This window comes from Maylandia zebra, linkage group LG16 (assembly GCF_041146795.1).
Source record: "Maylandia zebra isolate NMK-2024a linkage group LG16, Mzebra_GT3a, whole genome shotgun sequence".
Lineage (NCBI taxonomy): Eukaryota > Metazoa > Chordata > Actinopteri > Cichliformes > Cichlidae > Maylandia > Maylandia zebra.
In genome coordinates, this window is record NC_135182.1 from 3,873,089 (window position 1) to 3,895,382 (window position 22,294).

The 22,294-nt window shown below is 40.5% G+C and overlaps 1 protein-coding gene and 3 long non-coding RNA genes across 6 annotated transcripts; 1 reads left to right on the plus strand and 3 right to left on the minus strand.

The window, feature by feature from the left end:
* Positions 1–49: 49 nt before the first annotated feature.
* On the minus strand, positions 50–744 carry LOC106675445 (uncharacterized). The gene is made up of 3 exons (XR_003024905.2): positions 705–744; positions 221–292; positions 50–112 (listed from the first exon to the last, which is right to left on the minus strand). It is a non-coding gene; the product is annotated as an uncharacterized LOC106675445 (long non-coding RNA).
* A 3,700-nt stretch (positions 745–4,444) lies between these two features.
* Positions 4,445–6,244, minus strand: LOC143413022 (uncharacterized). The gene is made up of 3 exons (XR_013093575.1): positions 5,821–6,244; positions 5,550–5,714; positions 4,445–5,144 (listed from the first exon to the last, which is right to left on the minus strand). It is a non-coding gene; the product is annotated as an uncharacterized LOC143413022 (long non-coding RNA).
* Positions 6,245–6,358: 114 nt separating this feature from the next.
* Positions 6,359–14,593, plus strand: LOC105941334 (uncharacterized). 3 transcript variants are annotated; one of them, XR_013093461.1, is made up of 8 exons: positions 6,359–6,430; positions 7,151–7,823; positions 7,911–7,981; positions 8,061–8,642; positions 8,737–8,814; positions 9,009–9,077; positions 9,176–11,769; positions 11,889–14,593. XR_013093461.1 is itself a non-coding variant. In XM_076874886.1 (7 exons), exon 2 carries the CDS (start codon positions 7,151–7,153, stop codon positions 7,751–7,753), a length of 603 nt encoding a protein of 200 aa, XP_076731001.1. In that variant the 5' UTR covers positions 6,359–6,430; the 3' UTR covers positions 7,754–7,823; positions 7,911–8,642; positions 8,737–8,814; positions 9,009–9,077; positions 9,176–11,769; positions 11,889–14,593. The 3 variants fall into 3 exon arrangements, 1 of the variants encoding a protein (XP_076731001.1); XR_013093462.1 differs by having other exon boundaries at positions 8,590–8,642; positions 11,889–14,592; XM_076874886.1 differs by having other exon boundaries at positions 7,911–8,642.
* A 179-nt stretch (positions 14,594–14,772) lies between these two features.
* LOC143412994 (uncharacterized) lies at positions 14,773–17,079 on the minus strand. Its single transcript, XR_013093543.1, has 4 exons — positions 16,996–17,079; positions 16,716–16,858; positions 15,757–15,860; positions 14,773–15,438 (listed from the first exon to the last, which is right to left on the minus strand). It is a non-coding gene; the product is annotated as an uncharacterized LOC143412994 (long non-coding RNA).
* Positions 17,080–22,294: the final 5,215 nt, after the last annotated feature.

Sequence of the window (22,294 nt, forward strand, 5' to 3'; positions counted from 1 at the left end):
ATATGTTAAATATGTTTAATTGCCTCCAGTTTTTCAACACCGCACTTTTTCTGACCTCCGACTCTCCAAATGAATTCATATAGACTATGGTCCTCTTGGGTATGTCACAAAACTGTTTTGTAAAAAGATGGATATGGTAGGCTTGTGCCTTGAGCTTTCCTAATGAGGGACACTGAAAAGTATCATGCACTAGAGAGAGTGCAAAATCTGTGCAACTTACAAACAAGGTCCAGTGGCTGCCGTTTTCCAGACAGGCTCCAATCAATTTCTCATACATCTGAAAGATGTTTTTCTGGAAATAAAAAGAATGTGGCAAGTATGTTTTTCTGTCAAGAATGACACTGCAAAATTGCGAAAGCTTGTCAGGTGAGACTTGTAATTAATTCCGCAGATACACAAACATATAGAAAGTGTCATTTTTTTGTTTACATTAATTAAGGTCTATAGTGTGCATGAAACAAATCAAGACCACAGACTCAAAACGCACCACTCAATTTTTGGTGTTCTTTATCAGATGGCCAAGACAGAAATGTTTTAATCTGTGTGCATTGCTTTTGAGTAAATCTTTACACAGAAAAGGTTTCAGAAAGGTATTTTTCAGATTCTTCTGACAAGGCTTCAATTTTGGAAAATGCTGTTTGTTTATAGTGACAACTTATAAACCCTTTGTGATAAGAACATAGTTACCACAGTCCAAGTCATACCTTCAAAAAGTATGCACTTTGTGCTCTTGTGGACCCATCCAGCACACAACCATTAGCCTAGGACTTTTAGTTCAAATTCTCTTCACTTATGTTTGTAAAATGATCAGGGAAGCTACTGCAATTTGGCCTGACCCAACCCCCGGGCCACGAAACACCAAAAAAGTTGGGGAACGCTGGTCTAGAGAACACTGGTTAGCTAATGCTGTCGTCAAGTAGCCTATCACTAGCAAACAAACAGCAAGCCAAGTGAGGAACATATGTATAATGCTTACCGTTTATTAAAGAAAAGTATCCTAAAAGGACTTCAAATTCGGCGGACAGTTTCTCGCAAGTGAAGAAAATTTGTTTTGAGGCGGGTATTTCGAAGTCGCAGAAGTATGACGTCACAAGAAGGTGATTGGTCACTTGCAATGTTGAACCTGGAACAACATTAATTATGATGATGTGGGAACAACGCCAACACGAGGATATCAGATCGTCCCTCCTAGGAGACACATTAATAACTAAATATTTAATATTTCCAGATTGTAGTGGGGTAGAAGAAGAATTATGGAAGGAGCAATTAATTGGAAGAACTGTAAATTTTGAACAGTTAATTGAATAATCTGAAACCTCTTGAAAACGAGTTTATCAGTGTAATTACATTGTTGTAGCCTGTCTAATTGCTGCTGCTAGTGGTTCGTTAAGAAATTGCAAACAGTGAAGGGAAGAGAGGGGGCGTCCCTGCCATGGTGCCCCTCAGGAGACAGAAGCTGGAGGATGTCTGGTTATTTTTTCTGACACAAGCTGTTGGGGAATTATATAATATTTTTAGCCAGTTTATGAAAGAGGATCCAAAAACAAATTTGTGTAAAGTTGCAAATAAAAAATTCCAATTAACTCTGTCAAACGCTTCTTCTGCATCTAGAGACAATATTGTGGTTTCAATGTTTTTACTGTATGAGTAGTCTATTAAATTAGGTAATCTACTTGTATTTGTTGATGAGTGCCTACCTTTTATGAAACCAGTTTGGTCAGGATGAATTAGATGGGGGGGGGGTTTATCTTCTCTAATCTTTTTGAGAGAGCTTTGCAGATTAATTATTTTGCGGTCTACATTTATAAGGGATATTAGACGATAGCTTGAGGGAAATACAGGGTCTTCCTGGTTTTAGCAGGAGACTAATGTTGGCATTATCGCCAGCATTCATAATCTGCCATTTTCCTTGATGTCCTTAAACATTCTGTGGAATACTGGTGCCAAAAATGTCCAGATTTCTTTGTAGAATTCTGCAGGAAAGCCACCTGGACCTGGAGCCTTATTATTGGGCTACTTATCAGGGTTTCCTGTAGTTTACCTGGCGTCAGTGGCGAATCCAGTAACATTGCCTGACTGTCTAGTAATTTTGGAAGAGTTACGTTGTCAAGAAACTGATCAATTTCATTTTTAGACGGGTTTATTTGTGGTGAATATCAAGTTTCATAGTAATCCTTAAAAATGTTAATTCTTTCAGGGTCATATATTGTGTTCCCAGACAGCACATATAGTTGTTTTTTCTTCACTTATTTTTAACTGTTTAGCTAGAAATCGACTGGATTTGTTACTGTGTTCAAAATTCTGCAAGTGAAGTCTTTGTACAAGGAATTGAGGTTTTTTTTATTAATAAATTCATTTCATTCTAATTTTGTTTTGCATATTTTGACTTGGTCCATAAGGATTTTATGTTTTTTTCTAGTTCCTGAATATTTTTGTTTTCTTCTATCTTTTTATTTGATGAGAAAGAAATTATTTTGCCTCTCATCACAGCTTTCCCTGCTTCCCAGAGAACAGATGCTGATGTTCCAGGAGTGTCATTATAGTCTAAACATAAAGTCCACTCTTTTTTACAGGAAAACGCTGGCAGCTGGGGTTACCAGGGACTTCCTGTAAAAAATATAGTAGATAAGATAAGATAAGATAACCTTTATTAGTCCCACACGTGGGAAATTTGTTTTGTCACAGCAGGAAGTGGACAGTGCAAAAGTTATGACGCAAAAATTAGAATACGATAAGAATAAATACAGTACACAACTGTACAGAATAGAATAAAATAATATACTATATACAGTAGAATAAAATAGAATAAAAATATACAATAAGATAAAAATAGAATACAAATGCTATATACAACTGAGTAAAAATACAACGATGCCAGAAAAGATTATTGCACTTAGTATTATTGCATATGTATGGATGTGTGTGTTTGCTCAGTTAAAGTCTTTATTATGGAGTCTGACAGCAGTGGGGAGGAAAGACCTGCGAAATCTCTCCGTCCCACACCGTGGGTGCCGCAGTCTACCACTGAAGGAGCTGCTCAGTGCTGTCACAGTCTGCTGCATGGGGTGGGAGATGTTGTCCATCAGGGATGACAGCTTAGCCGCCATTCTCCTGTCACTCACCACCTCCACTGGGTCCAGAGGGCATCCTAGAACAGAGCTGGCCCTTCGGATCACCCTGTTCAGTCTCTTCCTGTCCCCAGCAGAGATGCTGCCGCCCCAGCAGACCACACCATAAAAGATAGCAGAAGCCACCACAGAGTCATAGAAGGTCTTCAGGAGTGGGCCCTCCACTCCAAATGACCTGAGTCTCCGCAGCAGGTACAGCCTGCTCTGCCCTTTCCTGTAGAGGGCGTCTGAGTTATGAGTCCAGTCCAGTCTATTGTTCAGATGAACACCAAGGTACCTGTAGCTGTCCACAGCCTCAATGTCCATACCTTGGATGTTCAGTGGTTGCAGTGGAGGATGCTTGTGCCTGCGGAAGTCTACCACCAGCTCCTTGGTTTTACTGGCATTGATCTGGAGGTAGTTCAGCTGGCACCAGTCCACAAAGTCTTGAGTCAGTCCTCTGTACTCTTTGTCGTCCCCATCAGTGATGAGGCCGACTATTGCAGAGTCATCAGAGAACTTCTGCAGGAAGCACTGGGTGGAGTTGTGGGAGAAGTCTGCAGTGTAGATGGTGAAGAGGAACGGAGCCAGAACCGTTCCCTGTGGGGCCCCCGTACTGCAGACGACCCTGTCCGACACACAGCCCTGAGTCCTCACATACTGTGGTCGGTCGGTGAGGTAGTCCAAAATCCAGGTAGTGAGGTGATGGTCCACTCCAGAGTTCTCCAGCTTGTCCTTCAGAACCGAGGGAAGAATGGTGTTGAAGGCACTGGAGAAATCAAAGAACATGATTCTCACAGTGCTTCCAGCGGTCTCCAGGTGAGCGAGGGAACGATGTAGGAGGTGAATGATGGCATCATCCGCTCCAATGCCAGGCCGGTAGGCAAACTGAAGTGGGTCTAGTGATGAGCTTGTTAGGCGCCGAAGCTGAGCCAGGATAGCTTTACATACAAAATATGTAAACTGGTTTACAGTGAATGAAACTCACAACTGTTAAATCTACAAAAAAGAAGTTAATTTCACACAACAATTGTTGTATATTCATAGAATATTTCCTGTATTTTTTTTACATGTAATAATTGCTTATTGTGGATCCATAAATTGTAAAATTAACAGGGAAATATCAACCAAAAAACAAATTTGAACTGATAAAACAACTGTGAAACTGTGCATTTTAAGTGGAGCTGCTCTGTATATTATACATAAAATCTATTACTATGCTGTATTTTTATGTTTTAATGTAAAAGTTTAAATCATAAACCTGCAAACTTCTTACTGCTATGCCTACACCTAAACATGCAAAAATACATCTTCAGAAAAGACAAGTGAGGAAAATATCACTTTTGGGAAATTTATTTTGCAGCCATCATCAATAAAACAATTGACAACAATTGGATGCATTTTTTTCAACTTGCACAACAGTCACACAATTCAATCAAAATGCTATAAAACTGTGGAACATTCCCGCAAAGCAACAACCATCTTCATTAAACAAGCATGTGGCAGACCCTCTACCAGAAAAAGTTACATAGCAACCTGTTAAAACAAAAATGACATATTGTGCGAAAATTACTGTAATCACCATCCCGCGCAACACGCACTCTGCTGTCACCACAACCATGGCCCTGGTCATAGAAAACACATGTGTAGTTACCGTACCAAAACATCAGGAAACCACCTGTGGGGAAACAAACCTATGAACACTGCAGTAACAGAACTATAGAAAAACAAACAAACAAACAAACAAAAAACTGTGGAACATTCCTTCAAAGCAAGGACATCTTCATGAAAAAAGCAGGTGGCAGACTCTTGACCAGAAAAAGTTTCAAAGTACACATTGTGGACAGTACAAAGTACAGATTGTAACAATGTAAAAGCTACCAGTCCATGAAGTGAGTCAATATTCAGGCTTAACGCCACTCGTGGTCGGAGAGATCCTGAATCAGGGTGAGGACTCGAGGGTTCTTGTTGGAAAGATGCTTCAAGTTTTTGTTCTCTTTTTTGGTTCCTTTTTCTGGGTTTATGGAGAAGAAACAACTGTAGAATAAAATCATATAGGAGCATATTAAGCATTTTAATTGGTCAGTTAAAAAATAGTTACAACCATATAAGTACACATACACAGTCATGGCCAAACTGCAACAACAGTTGGTTTCCCCAAATTCAAGACAAAATATAACCAAAATGCTTTGGGAAGTGAACACTGCATGGTCAAAAGTATTGGCACCCTTCACAACATGTGTCTTTTGCAGTGATAAATCACACTTTAGCATTTTAAAAATCCAGCCCAAAGGTTATAGGTAGTCAGACGTCAGCTGAGTCTTGGTCTGGCCCCGAGTCTTAGCCAGGCTTGTACCCAGATTCAGATCCCAGACTCTCAACCACAATTGTTGTAACGCAAGAGTCTCAGGTCTGAGAAATAAGAAAGACATATTTGCTCACCTTTGAAGAACTTCCAGAGTGGAAGCCAACTCAGATAATGGATGTTAAAATTGTAGTAGCTCCCGAACATGATGCACAATGCAGAAATAAATGAGGATATGTTTGTGCTGATGAGGTTCCGATGAAGACTCAGCATGTATCTTCTTAAGGAATAGCAGGACTGTCCTGTGAACAAATTATTTAACAAGTTATATTAATAAGCACTGCAGTACATGACATTCTATAAACAGTGCAATAAAAAGAGAGAGAGAGAGCTATAAAACAGACTTACCAAAGACAATAATAGTGGGTGTCAGAGACACTTGCTCCAGTTGCACCTCATCTGCCAGACATGTATCTTCTACATGGAAAAGCATGAACTCCTCCTCCTCTTCAAAGTAGCTGAACAGAAGCAGGACCACCTCTTTCACATCATCTGAGCAGCCACTCTGCGGTCCCCGTATCCTCTTAAGCCTTGCATCAGTCTGAAGGAACGTCTTGCTTTTGCTGACACCAACTGTGGTCATGCAGTCCAGAAGACCTTTTCCCCTTCAAATCCAAGTAGTCTGTATAAGCAGTTAGCAGCTGTCCTTGCAGTTTAAGGTAAAAGAGACACATGTTTCTGAGATAAGGCTGACTATCACTGGCTGAACTAGCAGATGACCCGCGCGGGAGCTTGGGATTGTTTACCTAAACGGCCCTAAACCGTTTCCCATTCATTCTCTATAGTAGTGCTAAACAACTACGGATGTAATCTATTTTTGGCCACTACGGTCTTCCGGCGCTGTTGCGAGTTTGAGATGCTGCAATTTTTAAAAATCTCCACTTTTAAATTCCGGGAGACAAAACAAGTAACGCACCGCTTGCAACACATCTCAACGATCCTCGTTCATTGATCAAAGGTAAGAAACGTCGTTTGCAATAAGAGTAAACCAACAGAATACATTTACAGGTGTATATTACAGGTAATAGACGTGTTGCGATTGCATTTACGAAGCATCCATCGCTCGGTTAAAGACAGTGGGAGTTTATCCGGTGTTGTAAAGTGGCACGGTAAAAAATGAATGAACCTGCTCCTTAAATAAATCGCGTGTTCCATTCACGTGTTTTACTGTTGAATAAACTTGGTAGGTTTCTGACTGCTGTGACACTGACATTACAATAATGTGGTATAATTAATGCTAAATGACTTAACCTGCATTTTTTTAAATTGGTATTGCATTCATGTTGTAATGGTCAGTAATGTTATCTATACGACAGTCTTGATATCTCACTAACATGAGCAATGCCCTCTAGTGTACGAATAAACACGATAGCTTAAATAGGTATGTCAATAATCTGCCTGCAGTTCTTATGTGCCATGACTACTAAGCAGTTGGCACAAATTTTGCATTAAACCATGAAAGGTTTTTATTTACAGACAGAACAGTTTGTAATGCCTGGAGAAAAAACACTTATATCGCAAATGTTTATTCAGATTTTGTCTCTTTATTGTTCTCCTGCATCCTGCTTGTCTAAACCCAGCCACAATGTGCAGCAAGATTATAACCTGAAATGTCTTTGTTTCTGTTTGGAATCAATTTTGTTTAATATAATTGTTTATTTTTTCACTGCATGTTAAGATGCACAAGAAAGTTGCGCCATATCCAGGGAAAATCTCTGTGGTGTTCCGCAAGGGGCCACTTGGATACCTTCTCCAGGACCCGTCAAAAGAAGCTCGACGGATTAAAAATGACCCCAAACGTCAGCACAAGTCTGCACCTGTGAGGGAGGACGTTGTACGTCAGAATGCTCTGACTGTCGTCTATCAGAGAGGAGGGGATGCGTCTGACATGAAGGAAGTGCAGGGACAGTACATCCTGCAGTTTGGAAAGTATAAAGGGAAATCTTTCTGGTGGCTTCTGGGGAATGATGTCGGATACACCATGTGCCTGATCAAAGATCTCCAGAAGCAAGAGGCTGCAGGGACCTCTGTGGAAGAAGGGCATAGCAAGGAGAGCTTGCATTCATTTGTACAGTATGCCCTCAGCTTTGCAGAGATAAAGACTCTTCTGAACTACGAGGCCAGCAGAGTGAGTGTTGCTGCAGAAGTCTCTGAGGATGATCAGCTGGTTGGCGTTGGCTCACGAGCCAAGAGCACCTGGAAGGAGATTTGGGACGGCAGAGGTGACAGCTATGCAGACTTTATCATGAGGAAGAGCTGCAGTCAAGGCACAGATGCATAAGCTGCAGCAGTACCTGCGGAAGAAGCAGCTTATGCATCTGCTTCCACAAATGCTCCAACTAAACCCCTGGGTAAGTTGTTTTAAGAATATTTTAATAATGTTGTTGATGTGACATAAGTTCAGTATATATTTATCTAATTGTTGCCTGCATCATAAGGATGGATGAGGATAAAGACCTGGAGGACGCAATGCTGAGCATCTCACCTGTAAAACTACAAATGCAGAGCTGTAAGTACTGCGTTATTACTAAATGTCAGAAGTCTGTTTCTGTCTCATATGCCTCTGTCCTCTGTCTCTGCATAACTAGTCACTGTGCCAGCAGCAGCAGGGTCCACACCCAGAGGATCTTCAGGAGCAAACACAGGTTTTCAAATGAAAGGTTTCAGAACTGGAGTACAATAGTTTTCCATGAATTGCTCTGCAAACTGAGCCTGAACTTGAACTTTTATATATTGTCTTGTTCTTGTTTTGTGTGTTCTGGCCATGTTCCTCTAATAGTATGGTTGTATGCTGGCATTATGCTAACTGTCCAAAGGACTATGAATTGATACCAACCACAAAGAGTATGTGTTCTTGTTCTCTATGAATTTGTTAAAAACAAATTAAGTAGCAGTAGTTACTAACACCTGAATGCATGTTGTTCACTGACTTATACCGCTCCTCCTGCTTTGATGTGAAGAGGTTAAAATGATTTGGTTTGGCATTTCTGTTGCATATAAATATATTACATTTGTTTTTCAATGAGAAACAGGAGTATGGATGTGTGAGTTCCTACTAACAGCAACACTCATATACAGTGTAAATTATGAAGTTGCTGACAAGTTTTCTTGTTGTAGTTCCATCTGCGGCGCTGTCCATACCACCGAACTTTAGGCCTCATCAGCCGATGGTACAAAACAACTATAATGTTTTTCACATAATTAAATGTTCTTTTTATTGTGTCTAGAGTAAAAAAAAAGTTTTTTCTATTACTATACCTGTAGGTGCAGCCTCAGGTGTGAAGAGGAAGTCACCTGTGCCCCTCCCACAGGAGCTGGCATTTCTACTAAAGGAGACCACAGGTCAGTCAAACAGAAAGGCCTGAGTCAAATCCTGGTCCCTCTCTATTTTCATTTATAGTTGATGTTCAGTTAAACATCTGCTTAAAGCATAGATCATTAATGATAGCATATTATTCACGCTCACGTTACATTTTGTCATCTTGCTCATAATTTGCACAAATGAATTACAGAATGACTGCATTAATTTGTTTCAGGACCGAGTACAGATGCTGCTTCCACATCTGTGCGCAAAGTGCTGACTTTTGAAGACAGCAGCGAAGATGGTGAGCGTATACAGCATGTCTTTTTTTTTTCTGTGTATTCCAACAGCAACAATATAAGAGTAACACTGTTTTGTCAAATATTTATGTTTCAATCCCAGCTCCTTCAGCTCAGCCAGCTGTTCCAGTTCCAGTAAAGTAAAAGTAAAGTGTAAAGTAAAGTGTAAAGTGTGCGTGTTAGTCCCCATAGGGAAATAGTTCCTCTGCATTTAACCCATTCACCCAGTGAAGCAGTGGGCAGCCACCAGTGCAGCGCCCGGGGAGCAGTGTGTAGGGACGGTACCTTGCTCAGGGGTACCTCAGGGTAGCCGTTCAGTGGAGTCGAACCCCCGACCTTCCGATCATGGGGACATCACTCTACCTACTGAGCTATCCCTGCCCAGTGGCTGGTTATGAGTATGACCTCAGGAGCTGGAATTGTTCTCCGCACCAGAAGCTGTGGATGAAGACTGAGCTTCAGGACGTTGGACTGTGGCCTGGGTCTCGACCAGTGCGTCACACAGGGAACGCGATTTCACTCTGGCGTCTCCCTCCACAGCCTGAGATCATAGATACAGTGGCTGACCTACCATTGCCAAATTTCTTCCAGCTCCACCCCTTCTTTATTTGGAAACCTGAGAGTGCTATCATGGTCAGGTTAAGAAACAATTATATCTTGCCATGTCTCCATGGTTGCTTTCGTTCACAAGTGGTCTCTGCTGGTGTGGGCAGGCCACGAGTAATTGTTTGCACCAGTGGTGAGTATTACATCCTGTCCTCACGACTCTGCTGCAGGGCTTGTCAGAGGAACTGGTTTGCTGACAATCCACGATGGCTGGAGAAACTGCCCAAAAGGTTTACCAATATTCTCCCTGCTTTACTTACATACAAAAAGGCCATCTGCAAGACTGTTATGAATGAGCTCAGGAGGACTGGCAAATCTCCAGCAGACATGGCAAACCAAATAAATGAACTCATGCACCTCAAGTACGAGCAAGCTCACCTGGCGTACCTCCATGCCACAGATTCGGTCTGAGATTCTGAGGCAGGAGCACGTGGACAGAGGACCATTGGGCAGTTCCTGAGGAAGGAAAATAAGCCACAGGAGTTCAGGTCTTATGAAGACCCACATGCCTGGTGTGGCGTCTCTGTGTCCAGCCATTACCTGACTGACTGCCTGCTCAATGAATTCCGATGTCAACATCCAGCCATATCTAAGGAGCTCGGAAAGAAAAGCGTCTGGACTTCTTTGAGTTGCTTGAAGATGTTTCACCTCTCATCCGAGAAGCTTCTTCAGTTCTAAGGTCAAATGGTGGAGAGTCCCAGATTTAAACCCAGTGGGAGTATCCCCCCAAAGAAGGACAAAGGACCCCCTGATGATCCTCTACCTAATCACATGAGCCCAGGTGTGAAAGCGGGTGTGGGTCACAATCAGCCAGGGTTTCGGGGGAGCTCATTGTGAAACCTGGCCCCACCCTATCATGTGATTTCCTGAGGTCAGATGGCCCAGGAAGCCATTTACGTCCACTGTGAGTGACCATCTTTGAACAGAGGCGGTGGTTTACGGCACCAACTGTATGCCATCTATAATCCAGTTTTGAGATCCCTTCCCAGACGCCTTAACACCCACTCACATCCTGGGCCATCTGACCTCAGGAAATCACATGATAGGGTGGAAAATCTATCGTGGGATGCCTGGAAAACTACTTCTGCTGTTGTTGCTGCGGCCACATCTGGACCAGTGGCAAACAGCTGTGCCTCTCAAACCCACTAAAATAAGAACGTTATTGTAAAACTGGACCTGTTCCACTGCCTGAGGTGATTTTCGCGGGAGTGCACCTCTGAGCATCATCCTCTGTTCAGCACTTTCTGCCAGCTTCTCTCTGCTGCATTCTCAGTGGTTGATCAGGCGGACCGGAAGAGGCTCCAGGAAGCTTATAAGTTCTGTGGCATCCATCCTGCTAATCCCACAAAGCAACACATACGGGAGCACTGCAGGATCCAAATACCACAACCCACTGAGCTGCTGAACAGAGTGGAAAAGGTCCTGAACCATTTTCACCTGGCCACAGACCCCAACAACGTCCCACTCTTCAAGCCATCCATGCTGAAGGTGTGGCACATTCAAAGAGTGCACAGTGACCCTGGATTCCTGTCCAAGGCACTTCACAGCAGGAGGGTTATCATTTCCACCAGGCCCAGTGGATTACCAGGACTCATGTATCCACTGAACTATTCCAGGCCCAGGGCATGACAGGGGTGGCACAATGGAACTACCAAAGACTGGTGGACCTTGAGCAGCCAGGTGTCAGTCTCCCTTCTGTTTTTGAGTCAGCTCTAGTGGTGGAGTTGAATGCAGCCTCCAGAAGAGTGACTGGTCAGGAGAAGTGCCCTGCACTTCACCTCTCTGACAGAGACACTGGAGAGCGATTTGGGCTTGAACACAGAGAGCCAGGCTGCCGTCCAGTCCCTCTGAACTGGGACAAACACAAAACCCTGAGAAAAGATGAACCGGCTGCCCTTTAGCCCCCATCCTCTGTTCCAAAACCTGTGGCTGCCCAACTTCAGGTTCCAGCAGCGGGACCCTCCTCCAGCCTGGCACCGCTAGGTGTGGCATCCCCTGCACCAGCACCACCTGTCACCCACCCTTTCTCTGGTGCACTTTTAAAGCAGGAGTTAGCATCAGAAGACACCCAGCAACCTACAACAGTCATGGGTAAGTTAACATAATGGTATTGTCAAACTGTAATTACTAGTATTATTATTATTAATATATACGTTATTATTATTAGTTCATTGCATGATATATGAGTAACTATTACTATTGTTTCCCAGAAATCTCTGAAGCTCTACCTCTGCCGATGCGGGCCTCACCAAGGAGTGCTCGCACTGGACCTATAAAGACAGGTGGACAGGTTTTTGTGCTGGACCACACACGCTGGACACGACCCATGAAAGAGGCAATAGATGATCTGTTGGAAAAGTACCATGGGAAGAAGGACAACCTGAAGCTTGTGGATCAAGATTATGCAGACATGGTCCATCGCTCGGCTACAGATCCCAACAGCCTGCTGCATCCCACATCCAAGGTGCACATATCCCCTGTATGTGAAGCACTTGGCTAAACTTCTCAACTAGGGCTGGGCCATATTATACCGTACGGTAATACCGGTATAATGTTAGGCAACGATAGGAAAATGAAATATCGCGATAGAATATGAGTAAAACGCGTGCCTTTTTTTTCATACGCACATGGCCGATTGTTGAGTGAAACAGATAAACCAGAATTGGTTTGTAAAAATGGTGCAACTTCAGTGATGTGGAACTGGTTTGGTGTTTGTCCGTCAGATACACAACAAAGCACATTTTTTTGCAGAACATGCAAGCGGCCGTCGTTATTGTCGTATTTGTCGGACTAAGATGCTCTTAAATCTGGGAGTAATCTGGGTCCTAAACTCCGTATACTTCAGGTCAAACAACACTGCAGCATCACTGAGAGTTAAAAACTGTCTAAATTCTTTCATCTTTAATAAAACGATCAGCATTGCTGCTTTACCAGGTGTAACTATGAAGTTTAACTTCCAGGCATCCATGAAAACAAAATTTATTATATTTAACGGAGTTAGAAGTTAGCAGGAAGCTAGCAGAAGTTAGCTCGCTAGTTTCGCTAGTTACCTAAGCATGATATTGCATGTTCTGACTGAGAGATTTCTGAAAAAAATCAAACGTACAGCTCTGCTATCACTTCCAACATAAATGAAGACAGGAAACTAAACAGCAGTGACGTTTGTAGGGTTACTGAAGTTGGGCTAGCTGGTATATTACGTGATCACTAGCGACACAGCTATGTTAGCATAACATAAACAGTGAAGCTGGAGGACAAACACTAACACTTTTCCACTTATAAAAGTTAACGTGAAGGTTCCTCATGGTTAGAGACAAATGCAATCGCATGGCAGGATGCTGTAAACGGACCACACTTCAGTCAGGAGAACAACTGAGATAATCCATCCACAATACGAGGTTAGTCATTAATATACTGCAACAACATGGGAATAGAGCAGCTGCCAGAGAATTCAACATTAATGAATCAATGGTACAGAAGTGGAGGAAGCAAGAAGAATGAGTTTAATAAAGTTTGATTTATCTGACTGCTTTGTTTTGCTTAATGTGCCTTATAATCCCGTGCACCTTATGGTCCGAAAAATACGTACTGCACACTGCAGTTTAATGTTGCAAAGCACCTCTTTTTAACTTCAGTGGATATTATACATAGTTATGCTCAGGATATGTCAGCCCATTTCTACTGGAAATGCCTTTTGGTTAAACTCTCAGCAAGGAATTTGCATTTGCACTGTTACATTTTTATAAAGCTTTAATGTACATAAAAACCAGCTTCTTGCTTAAGTGAAAATAAATAGAAGGTTGTCTTTTTGCGCTAGTAATGTTGTGGAGTTGTATTTTGTCTCGCATCAATTATATCGTCAGTTATATCGTTACCGCAAATTTTCAAATATATATCGTGATAAATATTTTTGGCCATAAATCCAGAGGAACTAAACTTTGTTGTTGTTTCTTTGGGCTCAATTTTGCCTGAGGCTGAAATTGATCTGATTTCTGACAAGGACACAAAATGTTTTCTTCTTTCAGAAGAAAACATTTTGCCAATAATCAGATAAAAAGATTGTTGAACCAGGTGGTATTCTCTGGAGTTTAAGACCAAAACTGAACTCAGTGAATTGACATTAGACTGGAATTCATAAGATGAATAGAAATACTGCTGAAGCTGAATGATATATATATGTGCGTGTGTGTGTGTGATCTTTGTTTTCTCCAATTCACCAGGTCTGTATAGTTCAGTATGACTGTGGTACATGATACAAAAGAATAAATACAGAAGAATAAAAACTTTATGTGAATAACTTTACTCTTCTTAAAAATAACTCATAAAACAAGTAAAAGTACAAATGTGTACAAGTTAGAGACTTCCTCAGTAAGTTTACACTCTTTTGGAGTGATTTTAATTGTGTGTTAAAGAAGAAAGAGATTAGAGGTAAAGTAGAGGATGAAAGAGTCCATCACTGAGGCCGTCTCTCCTGCATGAAGTCCAGGTGCTGGTTTTCCAGTGTGTGCGTCTGATGGCCCAAAGCTACCTCGGAGCTGTAACAACATCTTTCTCCAGTTTTACTTCTCATCGTGGTAACACAAGTGGTGTTCCTGTTTAAATTTAAAACATCTTTAAAAAGTAATCACATACTTTTTCGGTGATGTGATTTTTTTTTTCTACTTAGCGGGAATATATTGTCTGCTAAAGATTGTTGTGACTGTTAGTTAGGGTTAGGGTTTTTCTTTAAATAGCTTGGGGTCCCTCTAATCGGGAAGGACCCCCAGCTGTTGGGGGAGATCAAAAGATACTAGAAATGCACAGCATGGGTTATGGAACCAGTTTCCTGCAGTCATAACTGTATTTCAGTCAAAATGCTTTTCAAAAATGCATGTGGTTATTTTAATAAAATAAAATAAATGAGATTATTATATGAATAAAACAGTTAAAATAAGGCTGGCAGGACCATGTCCTTTTCTGCATCAGAAGGGAATTTAATTTATTCATTTAACTATTTATTTATTATTTATTTCTGTTATTCATTTGGCAGGGATAATGTCAAACACATTTATTGTATACAAAAAAACAAAACAAAAAAACCCACTGAAAATCAAACCAACCAGCTTCCAACCAGAATATAATAAACATTTAATTAATGCAGTAGAATTGCAACTGGAGGTGACACATTCATTATTGTGCTTAATAACTGCATACCTGAGAACCTTTCAGCCATGTTTTTAAACTATAATTAAAACTCTCCAAAAGTATTTGTGTAAAAAGTTCTAAATTTCCACTGACCGTGCTGAAACACAAATAATTAACTAAATTAATATAAAAAAATGTTGAATGAAATTTAACACAACAGCCCTCTGCAAATGAAGCTCTTGTTAAGCCTAACCATTGAACCAGCACTACAAGTTGATAAATGTTATTCATAAAAAAAGGATCTACAGACAATAAACCAACTTTAGCCATAGTGGATTTAGCTTAGATTTGATTGGATTTCTATAAGCTGGATACCTATCCTCAGTAGAATAACTCTAAAAATGTAAAAACAAAACAAAAACACAAAAAAACAAACAACAATGGTTGCTCAATTTGCAAAATATGTACACATATCTTCGTGTTTCTTATGACATTTTTTCACAGACCCAATGCAGAGAAGCTCCACATGAACGATCATTCCACAAAGTGTTAGCAGGAGTTCTGATATGAGCACAGTCCTCTTCACCCCACCGTGTGTCTCCAGCACCATTATCAGGTTGATTACTTTCCCAATATCTGGAAGGTCCGTAAACAACACATTTAGTATTGCTGAGAAAAGAAATGAATTAGATTAGAAAAATGTATACAAGCACAAAAGCCCGGAAGAAAAACACCTTTTAGATCAGGGAAGTGCCAAAAGTAGTGTCTATTTTTGTTACTTGTTTAGTTTCTACTGGTGTTGAGTAAAATGTTTAGGTGATAATATGCCATACAAAAATGCCACAACTCAATCTTTAAAATTATTTTTATTATTATTATTCAGTGATATCTTAAGTCCGTTAATGAGGTCATTTCTACATGTGCAGAAAATATGCTGCATGAGTGAAGACTTACTTTAGAGTCAGAGGAGTTCCGTCTATCCATTTCCACTTTCCTTCTTCTTCTTTGTCAGTTAAACCAATCCAGGCTGGGTTCTGAGTGAGTGTAATGAGGTAGTTCTATTCAACAATAAGAAATTCTATTTAAATGACAATATAGTTCAGTATGTGGGTGGGGTTTTTCAGTTTTATCTGAGCACATAGAAAATGATCAAAGATTTCACTTGATACAACTTAAGCTTTTAATATATCATTTACAATGGTGTTATTACAACTTATACATCATTGCTAGGCTGCATTTTTATTTGCTTTCCCCTCCCAAGGGCAGGCTGTTGCCATCATGAAATGTTCACAAATTCTAACTCTGTTGCTCCACATTACATTAAACTTATTTTAGCAGGAAGTAATCTTCAAAGCAGCAGTTTTCTACGTAGTTATTTTGAAATCTAAATAATCACACAGATAGTAGTCCATATAATTGTTATAATCTGCTGATATATCCACATGGACATATCATGGGATTCCAGCAAACAAAGATTCTAAATATTTCAGATTACTCGGTGTACACCTCTATGTTATGCGTGTGAGTTTTCTTGTTTGCCTTCAGCTTAGTTCTGTTGGTATTTTGACCTCATTAGTTGGTGTCCCTTGTGTCTTCTTATTACTTTTAATTCTTGTCTGGTGATTGTCTTGATGTTGTTCAGCTGTGTCTCATTCCCTTTTGATTTCAACTTCCTTAGTTTGCCCTGAAGAATATATGATCCTGTCTCGCTTTCTCCCCTGTGTGCTGTCTGTTTGTTTTGGTTTGGTTTTAAATTTGCTTCATATTTTACATTTTTGTATCTTGGACCTTTACATTCAGCGTAAAAAATGTATTTATTTATTTAATTTTAATTTGGGTCTACTTTCTGCATAGACTGACACACATTTATAAATATGAAAGAAAAAACACCCACATGCACACAGACATTTTACCTGTTCTTCAGGGCTCTCTATCACCACTAGATCTGCTCCTTTGTTTCTGCAGTCCTTTCTACCTTCATCCCAGGAACCAGACCTTTCAGAGAGGAGATAACAGCTGCAGCTGAACATGCTCCATCTTGAAGGACACGTTTTCTCTGAAAGAAAGATTGAGCACAAAATACAGCACCAATTTACTCATACTAATAATGAAAGTAACCAAAATTTGTGTCACTCAACACACAACAACACAACAAAATGTTGGTCATCGTTATAAACTGCTTGTTTTAGATACCTGGAACATCACTTCTCTGGTAGGGAAGGAGTCTGAGCATTTGCAGGAGGTTTACAAATACTTCCTGCAAATACACAGCACGGGTTATAATCAGTCTCTGGCAGAGACAGTCAGAACCTGTAGCTTGAGGTTTTCCCAAGCTTTAAAGTAGACTTTGACCTTAAGGCTGGGGAATGGATCCTTGCTACTGGTGAAGCTTATGAACCAAGCAGCAGCTCAGAGTCCTCAACTGTCTTGGAGTCCCTTGATGGGGTGCTCGAAGGACCATTTTCAGAAACTCCTTTGCAGGCAGCACCAACCTGCGACAGGAATGTGGTCATTTTCTTTTGTTGCGACAACCCCCAAACCAAAAGGTTTGCACATGAGGCCTGGGAAATTGTCACCCAAAGACTTGGGTGTGTGATGGCCTCATGGGAAAAAAAAATCTCTTTTTGGAAGTCTAAGAGAGAGGAAGCCATCTACCACTACCACGTGTGGGGGTGAGGGGAAGAGGAGAAGAGAAAGAGACTCAATAACTAAATATTAACAGCACATACAAAGACTTACTCTGTTTAGACATCATCTGAAGCCTTTCAAGTTCCTTGGTTTTCTCAGTGAGGTTTGCCTGGAGCAGGTCTCTCTCCTCAGTCACGAAGGAAAGGTTGTTACTGATGGCAGAGAACGCTGCTGCTGAATCACGTAAGGAGTTGCAGTCTGAAACAGATTGAGATGGATGCTTCTGAAACACAAAACATTGCTTCCTTCCATCATTCATTCATACTTACTGTGTCTGTAATTATGTGAATTAAAGTCAAAATATTTAAACTTTTTTAAAGTTGTTTCAGGATAGGCTGATAGAGTTTTGAGTCTCTTCAAATGAAGAACCAGACTCACAGCTGACACCAAGGATGATGAGTCCAATCAGCAGGAAAAAACTCAGCAGGCCCAGAGAAAGAATAATAACTAAATTGAAACCCCTCTTAGAGCTCCTTGGACCTGAAAAAAAGAAAAGATCAGTGAAGCAGTGCACTGTACAAAAGATTAAAGACCATCACAAATGATAAAATACATCCGTTTTGTTTTCTGCCACTTCTTTCTTACCTGTGTAATTTGTTGAATGTGTTGGGTAGGAAAGTTTGGCACAATCCACATTAGCGTAAATCTCCTCCATCGTTCCGAAGGCTGCAGACTGTTTCTGTCAGCTCTGCCGCACTGGTCATGTAAATTGTGAAAGTAATACTGATTTCAATCACTTGTTTTTCATCATTAGAGGAAGTGAAATGTTTCAGATGTTATTAATATCGTTACAAAACCATTGAAACTAGCTGTGATCCAGAGGTGTGGACTCGAGTCACATGACTTGGACTCGAGTCTGACTCGAGTCATTAATTTTATGACTTTAGACTTGACTTGAAAAAATGTTCTAAGACTTGTGACTTGACTTGGACTTTTACACCAATGACCTGGGACTTGAATTGGACTTGAACCGGTTTACTTGAAAAGACTTGATATTTCACCCCAAATATAAAATTTAACATGCATATTATATAGAGATTGAAAATGTGACGTCATTCAGGGGTAAACCGCAAAGGATTCTGGGAACTCATGGCAAGAGGTACTAGCGCACGCAGGCTTTCAATTGAAATCAGTCACACAGCGATAAAAAGAAACACAAAAATGTCAAGAAGCCGTTGTATTATTAACTGCAATAGCCGGTCGCATGACAGCCACGGGAAGCCGACGGGTAAAGAGATCGGTTGTTATCGGATTACGTCGTTGAAGAGAAATTGTTCAAGCCATGTTTCCGAAGTAACAAAGACGCGATGGATGGCCTGGATTGCAGCCATTCAAAGATCAAATATAACGTCCCAGAACACTCCAGCTCACAGGTTAGTCTGCTCCAAGCATTTACACGAAGGTCAGTGTTTTTTAGTAGTTAATACGTCATTTTCATAACATAATTGGTGATATAGGTTACAAGCAAGTCTGGCGCTGAACAGAAATTGTCGCGCTATGCTCCTTTATTTATTGTGTTTATTGTGCATAAATAGTGAATTGTCCTGACACAATATTGCGTTTCGCCTCTGTTATTATGGTACATTGACAAAAACATATACTTTTATTCACAGGATAAAACAGGTTTTATGTATCACTAATTGCCCAGTACGATTACAGCATACAATATTGTTGTCACTGCTACATTTCTGTAACGCGTACCAGAAATTATTTCCACTACTAATTAATTACCGTTGAGCTCAAAGGTCCTATTAATAAACTGTTAAGGAATGTGTATTTATGAAGACAATTTGTGAGACTGGTAAACTTATGATAGGTACGATGGTCTTTCGTTCTACACGGTGCATTTCAAGGTCCTGCACCCATCCGTCGGTAAACTGTACCTGGGCTTGTTGCAGTGACCTGAAGTTACTAAACTTCATGAGTGTGTGCACTCACTCCAAGAACCGTATAATTATAAATATGCATATAAATATGCTACGATGAGATAGCTGACTTCATCTAACTAGCAAATGTTGTCCAGGCTACGTTGGTGATACAGTTTTTTTTAATGTGTATGATATTTTTGTCATGCGATTTTAAAGCCGGTCCTACAACCGCATCCAAGAATAACATGCAGCTTATCTCAGAACTGTCGGTGAAAACTATTCTTGGAGCTAGGTTTAATTGAGCTGCATTTTATAGAGGTGCAATTTCACAATTTGTGTATATTTTCTAAGTTCACTATTTTGTCATGTGTTGAGAAAAACACAGATTTTAAAATTACATGGTCTAATATTTACATTTAGCATAACTGCAACATTCTTTTTTCTTTTCTTTTTTTTTAAAGACTCGAAAGGACTTGAAATTCAAAGTTTCAGACTTGTGACTTGACTCGGACTTTTACACCAGTGACTTGAGACTCGACTCTGACTTGCCTGACATTACTTGAGACTTGACTTGAGACTTGAGGATAAAGACTTGAGACTTACTTGAGACTTGCAAAACAATGACTTGGTCCCACCTCTGCTGTGATCTTCAAAAGAAAAACAAAAGGAATTTAAACTTTCTTTCTGTTCATAGTTCTCTGGAAAACTTCCTTAATCAAAGAAATCACATAAAAGATCTGAACCTCAGTCAAAGACCTTTCACTTATCGAAAGTATCCATGCTAATAGAATTTGTCAGGATATTTTAGAGGTTACTGACTCAAAATGATTTATAGACATTCATTTTGTATACTGAAACTGTTCAACTGTTGTTTTTGCAACCGTAACTCGAACCTCTCTTTCTCTATAGATATAATGACAAGGCACGAACACATATACACAATAAAAAAACAAAACAAAACGACACCTCAACATTAAAAGTGCTCCTATAGGAAAAAGTCAGGACCACTAGATGGAGCCACTGGAACTTGTAATGCTGTAAACTGTGTGTCCATTGCAAAGAATAGGAAAGGTTTGTTTAATCAGCAGTGCCCTATGTCACCCTGTATCTTGCTTGTGTCACATTAGGTTTTTTGTGCTTTCTTGTTGTTTTAAATATCTCTGCTTAATTGTGTTCTTGTTGTCTGTTCAGATCAGATCAGGCTTTTTTTGTACCCTGTTTTATTTGTATTTGTGTTTTTCTACTTTCTTTTGTGTGTGTGGTGTTTGTGAGGCTGTGTGTGTGCAGACAGGTGTATTTCGTGGCCCTTGTGGACCCTTGACATGATTAGGTGTCCAGCAGGAGTCTTGGAGCAGGGAGCAGCAGCACAGAGGAGCTGATGGAGTCCTGAGCCCAGAGCTGGTTTCTATTGTCCCCAGTAATTGGATTTGGTCTGGGAGGAGAGATGGCAACCAGTGAGAGGCTGCGATCATTAGGTGTGAATGAGACATGTGGTTCGAGGGCTGAACACACAACCCCACGCAAATATGCGTACACACAGACACACATTGGTATTGTATGTGTGTGATACACGTGCCCGCTAATCCAGATTAGTCAGAAATCGTCAGCCCTCATGTGTTTTAAGATCATTTTGTAAAAGATCTCCACAGCAGTGAAATATAAAAAACAAATAGCAGAACAGCATTTCTATATTACATTGCTGCCATCTTCCATCATAATATTACTGTCAGTACACAGTGAAGAGGGATGTTTCATGGTCACCAGGTAGGACAGGCCTCACTCTAGAAAATCAGTGTTTGTGGCAGCAAACTCAGATAAATCCCTCCTGTGCTGCAAAGAAGGTATTCACATAAAACATCCTGGTTAGTTTTCAGGCTTAGCTTCACCAGGACAACCAGTCGATATACAGAGATATACACTCACCTGTTGCTCACCCACTGTGACAGCTCTGTTTATGGGTGTCTTTGTCCTCTTATGGGGAAAATGTAATTAGTAAACTAAATTAGAATAAATGTATCTGAGAGGTTCCTCTGTAGTTAATCTCTGCTTCAGCCTAACAACTCAAAGCACTAGTATTATGCATAACTACATCTCTGACTAAACCGCCAGATACCCTGTTGCATTATGGTTAATGTGGTCGTTTGGCTTTGACAAGTGAATGGTAAATAGACTGGTACTTCTATAGCACTTTTCTGCTCTAAACAGAGCACTTATTAACCCAATTACACACACTTTCACAAACATTCACACAAACACACACACACACACACACACACACACACACACACATGGATGCACATCAAGGACACCTGTTGTTCACTATCTTGCCCAAGGATACTTCAGCACACAGGCAGAGTAACCACTAACCTTCCAACAGATAACCCACTCTACCTCCTGAGCAACTAAGAGAACAAATTATTGTTACCTTAAAAAAGAAAAAAAGTTTTTGTTTTTTTTAAAAAACACTTGTAAGCTTCCCATTTGCTTAGTTTAACATAAAAATAATTATTCAGTTGGTTTCTGAAAAAATAGTGGTTGGCTCAAAATATAGGCAAGTAAAAATTAAACACAAGCAGACATTCTTCAGTTTGACAACAAGCATCAGTGTCAAAGTGTCCAGCTTCTCATGCAAAAAATACACATTTAATGAAGAGCTGATTTGAAAATATTTTACAGGTGTACGGGACTGCGTTAATGAGGGAGATGTCTTTTTGTGTTCCCACAGTGAGATGGAGCAGATGATGCTGGCAGAGAGACAGAGTGGCTGCGTCCGAGGCGGGTCCCAAAAAACCCCCGCAGATTATTGTCAAAATAAAAAGACACTAAGCATAACCCGTGTGTGTGAGGGTCCTGTGTCACAGCCATTTTTGGGGGCAGGGATAGCTCAGTAGGTAAAGTGGTCGCCCCATGATCGGAAGGTCGGCGGTTCGAATCCA